Source organism: Eutrigla gurnardus, assembly GCF_963514095.1.
Source record: "Eutrigla gurnardus genome assembly, chromosome: 17".
In the NCBI taxonomy this organism is placed as follows: domain Eukaryota; kingdom Metazoa; phylum Chordata; class Actinopteri; order Perciformes; family Triglidae; genus Eutrigla; species Eutrigla gurnardus.
In genome coordinates, this window is record NC_139928.1 from 10,244,040 (window position 1) to 10,257,109 (window position 13,070).

Here is a 13,070-nt window from a genome sequence, read left to right on the forward strand (position 1 = left end):
GCTGGGAGCTGCTGGAGTACGCTCCCTATCATATATCAGGCTGCAGCGCTGACTCCGGGACAGCAGTTGTTGGTTACACTTCAAAGCCCTATGCGCACGCAAAGAGAGGGAGGGAAAGAGGGGGGAGAGAGAGAGAGATAGAGAGAGACACAGAGAGAGAGAGAGAGAGAGACTCACACACCCACACAGACTCATAAATACGCGGACCCAGCTGCATTAGCATATGGTGTAATAATGAATTCACTAGCGCGCTCCGTAAATGTATTAAATGTGACAATTGCGCATAAATCTATTTATTATTTTCTGCCGCATGCTGTGCACGCACTTATTATTGTCTTTAGGGTATTGGAGCTCTCCATGGTAACAAAGTGGAGCAGGGCAAGGAGGAACCGGCTGACTGATATTAACTTTTGAATGGTGATGTGTTATTGTCACATGATTATCTATGGCCGTGTGACACATGTAGACAGTCTACTACAGTGTTCCATTCAGCAATAATGTGCCCTATACCCCATTCCAGTATGGTATAGTTTCCTATAGTATTATATATAGCAGTATAGTAGACCTATCCACTAGTATTTTATACTATACCATATAATAGGCTACACATTATGTTTTGGGGCCACCAGTACTATATGTTACCCATAAAGTTGGAATATTTTGTTTTCACACACAATCCTCTGTTTATTCCTATTTAAACGTATCAGTTATCAATTTTGACCAGGTACAATGATTACATTATGTGTGTATTTACATTGGTTTGGTGCTATAAAAGATAAGACATTTGCAAATTATTCCAACTTCATGGGCGACCCTATATATATATACACAATACATACATACATACACACAAAAAAGACACAAAAGGAAACATGTTCATCACTGTACCTCAAAGTTTTGATGCTGCTGAATCAATTAGCCGAGAAACAAGCTCGTCTTCTGCTCGCAGGAACTTTCAGCCAAGTATCAGCAGAACTTCTCCACCTAGTCCATATAGCGGATGAGATGCACCTCTGGAAAAGTTGCCTGAAATCTCTGTGAAGGTATCACAATGCAAAGTGTGGCAGGTGTATGTGTGTGGGTGTGTGTGTGTGTGGGTGAAATAAGGAGAGTGGAAGAGACAGAGATCTTCCACTCAGGCGGTTAACATTTAAAGACTCGCCCCCCGTGAAATGTAACACCGGTGTGATCACAGGTCTGTCTCTTTGAAAGCGAGATCGGGCACATGGATGGGTGGATGTTGTGCAATCAGAGTGCATGTTTGGGGGGAGAAAGCATGCTCTACTACTTTTGACTAATTAAACAAAGTGAATTAGCTATCTCCCCAGCCAGAACGAGTCATGGCTGGTTACACATCATTCATCATGACTAATTCAGAGAGAGAGATGTCACTCAGCTGGATGGCAACGTTTGTGTGTGTGTATGCGCATCACTCCAACTGCACCTCTGGGTACGATGCTGTATAAGTTCACTGTGTGTGCGTGTGTGTGTGTGTGTGTGTGTGTACAACTGTTTTCTGTGTGCCTGTGCCTTTAAGGGTTGATATGTTCATATTTCTCTCTCTCCGTCACCCTTTGCTCCACTATTTTATCACTGGCTTGATGCGTCGTCAATGAGGCTGGCATGCTAAATGATAATTAAGATCATTACACGCTCACAGAGCATGCTACCAGCGCAACACACGGCTCCCTCAATCGGAGCCTCATCTCAGGGGACACCCTACTACTCACACAGTCGTGTATCTCTCTAAATTAGGTTAGATTTTCATTCCACCTCATTCGCCATGGATGTGATGTGGTTATTATAAACTCATGATATGGTTAGTGAGCCTGCTGCCATTAGATGGGTGGAGGCATCACATTGGCACGTTAGAAGGGAAATAGATTGCCAACACTCGGCATTGCAAATCTGTGTTTCTCTTGCTCATGCTCGTGTTTGGAAGTGGGCTTGCAGATGCACAAACACTTTCTGTAGAATCTGATACACACAATGTGATAGAAAACACTCACAAATGCATGTATGTGTTTTTGCAGACTGACAAATACAAACACCTGAGCACATATATGGAGAACTATAAACATGACTTAAGTATCAATAAATCAATAAATGCATAAATGTATAAATAAATACAAGAATAAATAAATAAATAAATGCATAAATAAATGCATGAATAAATAAATAAATGCATAAATAAATAAATACATAAATAAATAAATGCTGAAATGAATGAATGCATAAATAAATGTAGAAATAAATAAATAAAAGAATAAACAAATGCATAAATAAATGAATACATAAGTAAATGCCCAAATAAATGTGTACCTAAATAAATAAAATAAAATAATAAATAAATGCTTTACATTTATTTATTTATTGGCACCTCCTCAGATTGATCTTGTGACCACTTGAAGGGGACCCGACCCCTATGTTGGGAACCACTGCACTAAACGAGCTGCACTGAATATTAAGTAAGAACATTTCAATCAATTAATTATGTCATAATATACAGTATCACTCACAGGGTCTTTTACCTTTGAGGTACATTTAGCGTGTAATGGAATAGAAAATGGAATGGAAAAGTAAGTGTTCTACTTTTTCCACCATTGTCCTGTCATGCCTCTTATTTGAAACACCCTTCTCTGCAGACATTACATATCCATACAATAATCTTATCTTACATTGTTCCAGAATCAGACTCGAAGGCAACTGTCTTTCTCCAGATCTGGGGTCTGTACATATGTGTACATGTATTTTGATGTATGTAAACAAATCAGAAAGGCTTTGACAAAAAAAAAGGTTCATGTTTGAGCCAGTTTGTGAGCTTGGGATCAGATGTGAGATGTGCCCTCCTTAGCATCTAGATTGAAAAAAAAACATGGATTTTGTTTTGTGGGGAGAAGGGAAATAAATGTCTCGATCTTTTGTTTCTTTTTGATATGGATGAGAAAACATAATAAAGGAAAAAAGACAGAAGGTGGATGCACTGTAAGTGTGATGAGACATCTTTGTATTTGGATGGCTTGTGCACTACGGTTTGTGAGCGATGACTATATTGTGTATGTGAATGCGGCTGTGTACTGCACATATGAGCTTTGTCAAACTATGGGCGCAAAATGAACTTATAGCCGGATCTTTAAACAGCCATGCCCACTTCCTGTATAGCACCCGAGGGCATCGTAAAAACCATTACGCTAAAATGTCTACAGTGTAGCCTTTGCAAAGCAGCAAGGAAGTGTTAAAGTATAAATGCATGACTGTATGCAGGCGCAGGGCAGACCTGAGTAGTTTAAATAAGACTGTTGATAATGAAACCAAAGAACAGAGAGAAACAGAGGAGTTGAGATGACAGAGCAGCACATCAACCACCCAAAACCAAATCCATATAGTGTGCAGAGAAAATAACAGTAGAGTTCTTGTTGTGCTACTGTCTTGTCTTGTGTTTCATAAAGGGTCTACAGCTGCATGCGTTGTGCAACCAACTGTTTTACAACGACAATAAATGAACCTGGAACCAATGAGCACAATTTAAAAGAAATGGCGACTCTTAGTGGTTGTATAAAGAAAGGCATCTGACCCGGGATGAACACCTGAGAGCAAAACAAAGACTGCAGCAAATTCTACTGTGATTGTGTAATTTTTTTTTTTTTTTTTACCACAAACAAAAGTGTGAGCAATTGGAATAACTTGGTGGTTTTGGTATTAACCCTCTATAATTCCACACACAAGGGCTTTAACCGCTGCTCCTCACAAAATCTCCTGCAACTCAATGATATTGTCTAGTGGTGTTATATCATACTAGTGACCTATTATCTTTGATCTATTGTTGTAGTTTAAAGGAGATATAAGAACTCCTGGTTAAACAGGATATTACAACACTTTCCAGCTTTCACTTTTCTGACACGTTGCACCCGCATAGATTCCTAAACGGTTGCATTTGGATGTAATAATTCACATTAGGGTTGTAATGATAGACTAAAGGACGTAGTCTTGAGTTTGACTTTGTAGACTTTGCGTCAACTTTTCATTCTATTTTTTACCCGTTGGTAAGTGTAAGAATATAGAATTTCTCAAATTTAAATTTAAATGCTTTTCTTGTTGTTTTGTTCGACTGCATTCGGGTCTTAATTGTGTTGATAGGCGCTATGTAATTTGTTTTAAGTGCTATAAAATAAATATGTTGATGCAGGTGTAATAAAGCTTCTGGAGAGGTAACATTGTGAGCAACAATGACTCACTTTGACTCAACTGTCACTTCACCACACACACACACACACACACTCACACACACACACACACACACACACACACACACACACACACACACACACACACACACACACACACACACACAAACACACACCCAATAAATGTGTGTCTGGAAGAGTGATCAGGCTTAAATGATGCATTAAGCACTTAATTACTCAGGTGAAGCATTACTGAGCCTTAGCTGTCTGTTTTAATTTTATTAACCGACACATTTACCAAAGTATATCTCTGTTTCACGCTGCCTCGCCTCAGGGACGCGACTCGCGTTCCTTGACGTGTATCACATCTGTGTTTGGTATGAGTGCATGAAGGCACGTACCTTTATTTGAAGCCTGTGAGGTGATATATGATTCACGGCAGTCAACCTTGGAGAATCTGATAACCTGGCTTTGATATAACATCTATGATATAACAGCTGCTTCACTGTTGTGGAGGATCTGAGTAGGAGGCTCAGTGCTTGACTTTTGGTGTTTAGTCCTGTGCTCTGGCACTGATGGTAATGGGATTGACCTAGATTGGAGTTTGGTTCTGTTCTGTTTCGCCTGCATACGTGTGTTTCTGCGTGGATGCTCTCCAGCTTGTCGTTATACTTGCTTGAGGTGTTGTACTTTCAACGTGATGCATGCAATTGTAAAACTTGTGGATTTACAGATTAGAGTTTGCAAACTGGGATTTTCTGAGAACTAATTTTCACAATTATTGCCATCATTTCATCGGATAACCACCGTTCTCAACGTATTAAGCAATTGGTGTATCTTACAATCAGTCGACATATCAACAGCCCTGGTCTTAACGAACAAAATGAGATCCAACTAACCTGTGCACAAAAAAGTTAGATTTTTTTTGTCCACTTTCTAGGTGGAAGGAGTTATTTGATATGAGACTGTTATAAGAGAATAGTTTCTTAGCTTCACCAACTTCTGTTTGTTCCCAAATTATCTTATTTGACACTTTCAGAACAAAATGCATCTTGTTACAGAAATGTTCAAGGTGAACATAAACATGTTAACATGCAGGTTAGGTTAGCTACTCTCACCTGTCTGTCTGAGTCTGTCAGCCGTGATATGATGGCGACCTGTCCAGGGTGTCCCCTGCCTTCGCCTCCACTGTCCACGTGAGGGCGCTATGGTGCAACGGATGGGTCTGCTGAACATTTCACTGTTGCTCATTGACCCCCAGCCCGGCTACACGTTTTCCATGCAGGTCGTTACTTAATCTTGCCGTTAGATGGCGCTAAAAAGAAGCCTCACTTGTTCCTGTGGCCAGCTGTGTGCGCTTGGAGAGAGCAGCGTGGACAAGTTGGCAGTCAGACAGTAAACACAACATGGGCAAATGAGCCATGCACCTCCGGAAGCAATCACTCTGCAACGTGTTGTCCAACTATGCGTTTTATTAACGGCTAATTGAAGGTTCCGTCCTCAGTTGTTTTTGGTTTGGGCTTTCTCTGTCTCTCTCGTTGTCCATTTACACTGTTTCTGCAACAAAAGGAAGCGGTGGTTTACGAAATTGTCTTTTTTTTTTTTTGTCGTTTTGTTTTGTTTTGTTTTGTTTTTACAGCTGATTGGTTCTGTTGCGTAATTGCACCCTCATCATTCTGTGACTTTCTTTCTCAATGCGACGATTAAAAAATAAAACGCTACAATACGCTACTGAGAGAGAATAAAGTGTCCACATTGACTCCCCCCGTTTGATCACAGTTGTCTGAGCGTGATTGATGTCTCCCACCATTGCGCGCTGTGGAGAGATGATCATTGTACCCAGCGGCACAATAATGGCACCGCTGACAGAGTCCCACTCTCTCACGGTCGGCCCTGGCTACTACCTGAACTGCACCTGTGAGCTTCAGCTTCTCTTGTCATTTACGCACGCAACACAGGCTCCAGACACGCGGGTGCGCGCATCACGTGAACTCCTCCGCTGACTGGGGATCGCATTGTGCTGACTTGACCGGAGAGCTCCTTGTTCATACAGCTTCCGCGGTTTAAAAGGGGAGCGACTCGCACATTTGGACGACTTGCGCCTTGGGTAACTTTGATGGGGACTTCGATATTAAGCAGAGAAAATGCCTGTGATGAAGGGATTATTAGCGCCACAGAACACGTTTCTGGACACTATAGCCACACGGTTCGATGGCACTCGTAAGTTTGCTTTTAATTACTCGGATCTTTGTGTGTGTGTGTGTGCAGCTATAGCTTTTGGTTGAGGTTTTGTATACTGTCCTAATCCTTGAGTAGATTACAAGCCCAACACCTGCAATTGTCTAAGGAAAATGAGGGGCTTCTCGATGTATTTTCCTTGATGCAAATGGTCTTTCAATAGGCATCAGGGTACCAGATATGTCAGACCCAGTTTTTTTCCTTTAACTTCAAGCTAACTCCAAATAGTTTCCCGAGGACCACACAAAGAAACGCTGGAGACGCCGAGGCTGTCGCTGTCCGCGGTGCTGAGCTTTCAGCACCGCGGACAGCGACAAAGGGTTAACTGGGCGCCAGCAGCCTCCGAACTAAACACCACACACCTGGACAAGTTGCCGCCTCGGTCATCTCTTTGAATGAAACTTTTCAGAGTTGTCCACATGAGTTTTTCTCTCTCTCTCCATGAAGTTAACCTTTATTAATCCTGCTCTTTGGCCCGACGTGTATTGCGCCGAGTGCGATCTTCCTCCCGCAGGTCTGAAACCAGCAGTTGCATTTATTAAAATTAATTGGTCGGCGGCGGCGTTACCGCTAGTCTTTCCCCGGGCTGAGGCACTACTGAGGCATTTCTAAACGACAACTTTTGTCTGAACTCTCGCCTTTTTATCTAAGTAGACGGTATTTCTCTGGGAGGATTCATAGAAATCAGCATGGTTTACAGCTGACGTTTGCTCCACGTTAGTTAAGCTGAGCTGCCCTGCTCTCATTCTTCAGGCCTTAGTCTCCTTCTGCCTCATGTTAAGGTTTATAACGGGTTACATCTTAGTTCCTTCAGTTTGTTGAGGCAGCTATGCATTTTCCAATAGTTTGTCTTTGCTCTCCGGGTAGTTATATGAGGGATCAGTAGGTTTGCAACTCATTTTTACCAGTCCAAAACTTAAAGATACTCAGTTTAGTGTTAAGGCAAGGAAACGCTGCACATTTATTTGAGAAGCTGAAACCAGTGATTTTTTTGGCATTATCTAAATAGTTCATTCATTTTCTGTCAACCAGCTAATCGATCAATCAACTTATAGTTGCAGGTTCATGTATCAGTGCATCATAGTTCATCTTATTAGAGGGGCATCATACTTTATGGAGAATTTGTACATTGTCGATTTGTCAAAAACACAATGACACCTTTTGTGTCATTATTGGTGTGGGGGAAAGTCACTACAACCTCCCTAACACACTTATTTTTAAATCCCTATCTTAGACATTCAGTGGTAATACCCAATAACCCAAACTCATCATCTGACCCCACTCATAATCCACACTTTGAGACACTATAATAACCAACATCCTTCCTTATTTCAGTGCCCATATCTGCAGGTTGAGCACCACGAAGAGCAGTTTATATGTCGAGTGCCAACAAACATTCAGCTGCCTGAAGAAGCTCTGTTTTAACACAAGGGAATTTAGGAGGTGCTGTACAAATGGGTTGTCCTTGAGCTGCAAAGTAGAGGAAATTAAAGTTGGATTTCAACCGCATGATGGGGCAGACTAGAGGCAGTGGAGCTCAACTGGACAAATTAGGTCTGATGGCCTATCCAGGAGCAAATATAGGGGATGTGCTTGGTTCACTGCTATGTGATCCCCTTTTACGTCATGCACAGCACGGCCAGGCAGGTCGGACCTGGAAACAGTGAATGATAAATGGATGAAAAGTGAGAGTAGGCAAATCGTTGTCCTTTAAAATGGATTAAACCTTTTCTAGTGCTTACAAAGAGCGAGGGAGGAATCCATGCTCATACCCAGGTGTATTTAAATAAATCAATGTGTCCAAGGCATAACCAAGAGAAGCTGGAAGAAGATACCAAAAACACTCCTGCTCATTAAAACAGCTGAGATGAGAGTAGACTGAAAATGTCTTGAAATCGTTTTCTTAAAATCTAAACAGCTGATTTGGACCAAGTGTCTGTTTATTTTGAACAGTGTTTACATGCTTTGTTTTACTGAATGGTTGACAGACACAAACACCTCTGATAACTGTGTTAAGGATCCGTGTGTCCTTGTTTGCCCGCAGAGTCACTGACATAACAGAATCTGTCTGTGGCTCTGCACTGTGATGACTGTGAGGGTGCTGTGACACCTTCTGTCATCACTACAACAGTGGCCCATCCAGGTGACTAATTTCACCACCTTTCTATCACAGGAGCCGAGTGCTGCTCATTACAATTACACTCACTGTCACTTAGCCCATAGTAATCTGAAGCTATGTCAATTTAGGGCTGCAAATATCATTTTTTTATTTTAGTGATTATTTTCTAGATTAATGGTTTAGTTCATGAAATAATACGTTTCAACAAAGCTCGAGTTTCAAATTGCTTTTGTTCAACAAATGGTCCAAACCCCATAGATATTTATATATTTATATAGATGTTTTATTTAGAAGACCAAGAAAACCAGTTAATCTTCACAACAGAGAAGTTTAAAAAGTTTTTAGTTAAAAATTGATATACTGAAATACTTTTACTCCTTTTACAGTGTAATATTGTTAAAGAATATTATATAATTCTGTTGACCAATAATAAATGCATTTTAGAGTTGTTTTTCATCAATGTCAATTTGAGATACTTTGTAGACTACTGGGCAGATTGGTAGTACTACATTATTTCCATATGAGAAAGTACATTAGTGAAGTACATTAGTGAAGTACCAAGTGGCGTAGAATGGTAATGGTCGAGTACAATTATGTTAAAGTTTAACTTAAGTATAATAAATGGACACTTCTGAACTGACGTCACTTATACGGTCTGATCGCCGGTTCCTACTTGCTGACCAATGATGGCTTTTGTCGCAGCGATGGAGAGAGCGTTGCGTTGTCCTGCCAAATTAAGCAGACAGTTTGGTGGTAGCGTTGTTGCAGAAGGCTGTGTAACATCTCCCAATATGTGCTGCGTGCGCCCCGTCCTGCACCATTGTTCCAGATTGCTATATTCTAGCTCTCAGCAGACACTAGTTCCACCTCCACTAGGCAGGTAATTACTGTCACAATCACTGATGCCAAGAGTTGGAACAGCTGCATGGTGAGTTGGTATATTTAAGTGTGTGTGTTTGAACGAAAGAGAGAGGAGGGGGGGAAGACCATGAAGTTACAGGAATGTGTGCAGCATGTCAGCACTTTGCTAGTTTGTGTCACAAAACTTTGTTTTGTGTGTGTGTGTGTGTGTGTGTGTGTGTGTGTGTGTGTGTGTGTGTAGCTGTGTCTTTGGGCACACGGGTAGTAAAGGAGAAGTTTCCTCTCCCCTGATTAACTTATCTAAATGCAGCACACCTTATTGAGCTGTTAAAAGGTGGCTGTGTGGATCATGTTTACCACTCGCTGCCATGTGAGTGTTTAAAAAGTCATCAGAGTATCGCACACAATAGCAGAAACCGTCACGACCACATTCTGCTGTCTCAGAGAAGACCACGGATATACTGTTGCCGTCCCTGTGGATCGGTCTCACCAGCAACCTTGTGACCCGCAGGAAGACCCAGGGAGCTAATTACTGGGTATGAAAGACCACATGCTGACGCATGCTTCAACGGGGTTTGTTAAAGTAGAGATAATCAAGGTCCTGCATTGGGAATAGCCAGGACTATATATGTCAAAGAGTGTCAGAAACATCAGCAACTCTTTAATTCCCTTAATAGACCCTTTGCACGTTGTTATTTTACAATCTGATTAAGCCAGCGTGTGAAAAGGTTCAGTTCTAACGTCATCCTCAGCTAGAGAACGGCTGTGAAAGAAGTAATGAGTGCAGTTATGAGACTGTGAGGGAGTAATCAATCATCATTGACTGTAGTGCTGCAGGGTGCAGAGGGACGCTCACTTACTGCCAGTGGATTGGCACTGCTGTTCCCATTTTCTCCAAAGCCCACTTAATATCGAGACTGTTTTATTTCAGGTAAAAGTAAGCACAAATGAAGACGCTGTGCTATATCCTATGAACAATGTAGAACACGGAAGGACCGTTTCCTATAAAACCGTATCCGTTGCACTGGAAAGTAGCACAGCCAAATTCATTCATGCATTCCTTGTGAAATGGACCCTTTCACAGCCAATCACATCAAAACTCTCCGTGCTCATGTTGGCAACCGAAGTGTCGCTTTGCCCCGGCCCTCCAGATGAGTTAGCAAGTTTAAACGTTTGGTTAAAACTGCTACCAGCATCAACATGTCTGGTTGTTGCATGCTGGACTGTCAGAATCACAACAGAATCACAACAGAATCACAACAGAATCACGGCCGTTTCAGAGCAACAGGTGTTAAAGAGTCGCAGCGTTAACTAACTTATACATATTACATATTTACAACTGATTGAAGGCGTTTACACCGACACATTCTGTTGGTTCAACATTTCACATTCTGCACATGAGCACAGATAACTTGGTTGGAAGCATCTATGTGGTCTCGGTGGTCTAGCATCACATGCTAGGAGTCTCCACCAAATACATTTATTAATCTTGCTACTAAATACTGGATCTGGATCTTTGCTGGTTAATGCCTTTGCCTAACTTGACAAGCTATTGTACTTGCTGTACTTGCATTGCCAAACTGCGTGCGCACACTTATATACATCATCAAATAGCTGCTAACTTTTGTGTGCCGTTTGTTTCTGGGCATGTAGTGAGCATTTACTGGGTTAATCAGAGGGTTTTTGTTGATGAAAATAGGTGCTTGCTGCTCTGATGAATACACTTAAACAACAATTATGTGCCTCAAGACAACATGTTTTAACATGTTTTAATCAGAAAAGGGCTTACAAGTAACAAGATCCTGAGCATCAATCAACTCACTCACTGTAAAGCGACATTGCTAAAGGCATTGGCTCGGTGTGGAAAATGTAAATTTGTGTTTTGAATTAATAGCAACCCAGCAGTATCCACTGGCTTTAACAAGGCGTTGACAAAGTATTCTGTTAAGAGAATAAAGCCTCCATCATCAGACTCAGCAGGCATTTGCTGTCCTCGCTGGAAGTTCATAGACTTTGATATTTCTGTGCACTTAAAGGGGCAGAGGACCCTGTCTGTTCCACCAAACTACTGGGACTTTGGTTCGAGTGCCTCCCAGTTACCACGGACGTTCTGCCTTGTTAAACCCCCTAATTAGCGAGATTCCTCTCCTAATCACCGTCTCTAATGGACTGTCCAAAACGATGGACAAACAGGGTTTAACCAGCGGAAGTCTTGGCCATGTCAGCCATTTTTAGACCCAATTAATTTTTCAAATGACAGGATTGGGTTATGTGGGAAACAGAGAGGGAGGCTTGACAGGAATTTTGAGAAGGCGGAGAGGGAAGTAGCCGAGACAATGGAGGGTTAAAAAGATACTGAGCGAGAAGAGTAGATAACATTTTTTTTTTAAAAGCAGGGAGACAGACTTGCAAATTACAGGAGTGTACCGGTGTAATGTTTCAATTGGTGAGAGCCAGGGGGACTGTATAGTAAAACGCCACAGAAGAGATTAAGGCTGTGGATTTGTCTAACGATTTTCTCTCTACAGTGATATGGCGAGAGAGGATTACCACATGGCTGTGTGAATGTGTGCATGTGTGTCTTCTACCTGTATGTGTGCGCCCCGACTTCAACACAAATAAATTGACAACTCCGATTTGTTGATACAGTACAGGGACTCTGGTGTGTGACATTAATCTTATAACCGCATGCGCCGACTAGATTCAGTACACAAGACAAATTGCACAGTTGTAACCTCCGTTGCTATGGTGTGTGTCAGTGGTTACTATGGCAACTCGAAAGTGACTTTTTTTTTGTGTGTGTGGTTATGTGACTGCTTTGTAGCGGTTTCTCAGAGGCTGCCATGAATTCTGGCAAAGAGGTGAGGAGGTCCTTCCATCCATCTCTCCACTTCCCTCCCAATTTTGACCACGCTGCATCTCCATCTTTCATCATCCCACATCTCGCAGCTCCATCTCACTTACTTTCAACTTTTCACATCACCTCATCACCCTCTGTCCCTTTCCCACTCTCATCGGTCTGCCTCGGTGTCGTTCTCAGGCTCCCCTTCTCTTCCCCTTATCTGTCCACCCCCCATCGATCACTTTCTCTCACCTGTTTCGCCATCCATTTCCACCCGCTGTCTCTCCCTGTCAGTTTCTGCTTCCCTCTCCCTCTCTCTGTCTCATGCTGTGTCTCCATTCCTCCCCTACGCTTGCTCACCCATCATGTGAATTGTTGTGCTGTAAATAGCTCAATGCTTACTTTAGGAATGGTGTCTGTCTAGGAGCTGGCGGATGTGCGTACGGTGCATTTTGGAAGTGTGTTTAAACCAATCAATCTGGGACACCGCAGTGTGTGAACAAGGTAACACAAACTATAACATCGGTTTAGAAGTGAAGGAATTCACCTGAGAGTGCAATTTGTGCCTTAGACTTTCCTCTGACCCACCTAGTTATTATTTTTTCTGGGGAACCATGAATAAAGGCATCAATCAATCACCTTGTGTGGATCAGACATATTCAATGAATCAACACTAGAGTACAAGAATGGAGGCTCTGAAGCCGGGACGCCAAACTTGATCACTCATTTCAACCTTGACAAAGGCAGCAGATGGAATCTTTCTGTTCACATAAACAGTGTAATGATTGATTATTAACAGTTGAAACAAAAATTCACTCAAAGCACT

General features: G+C 41.9%; 1 protein-coding gene across 1 annotated transcript in view; it reads left to right on the forward strand.

Moving 5' to 3' along the window:
- Positions 1-6,291: 6,291 nt before the first annotated feature.
- Positions 6,292-13,070, forward strand: part of kcnh8 (potassium voltage-gated channel, subfamily H (eag-related), member 8) — a 40,936-nt gene continuing 34,157 nt past the window's right edge. Inside the window, exon 1 of the mRNA XM_084031999.1 lies at positions 6,292-6,404. Coding sequence (XP_083888125.1) covers positions 6,329-6,404 — 76 coding nt within the window. The 5' untranslated portion in view covers positions 6,292-6,328. The remainder of the gene's footprint in view (positions 6,405-13,070) is intronic.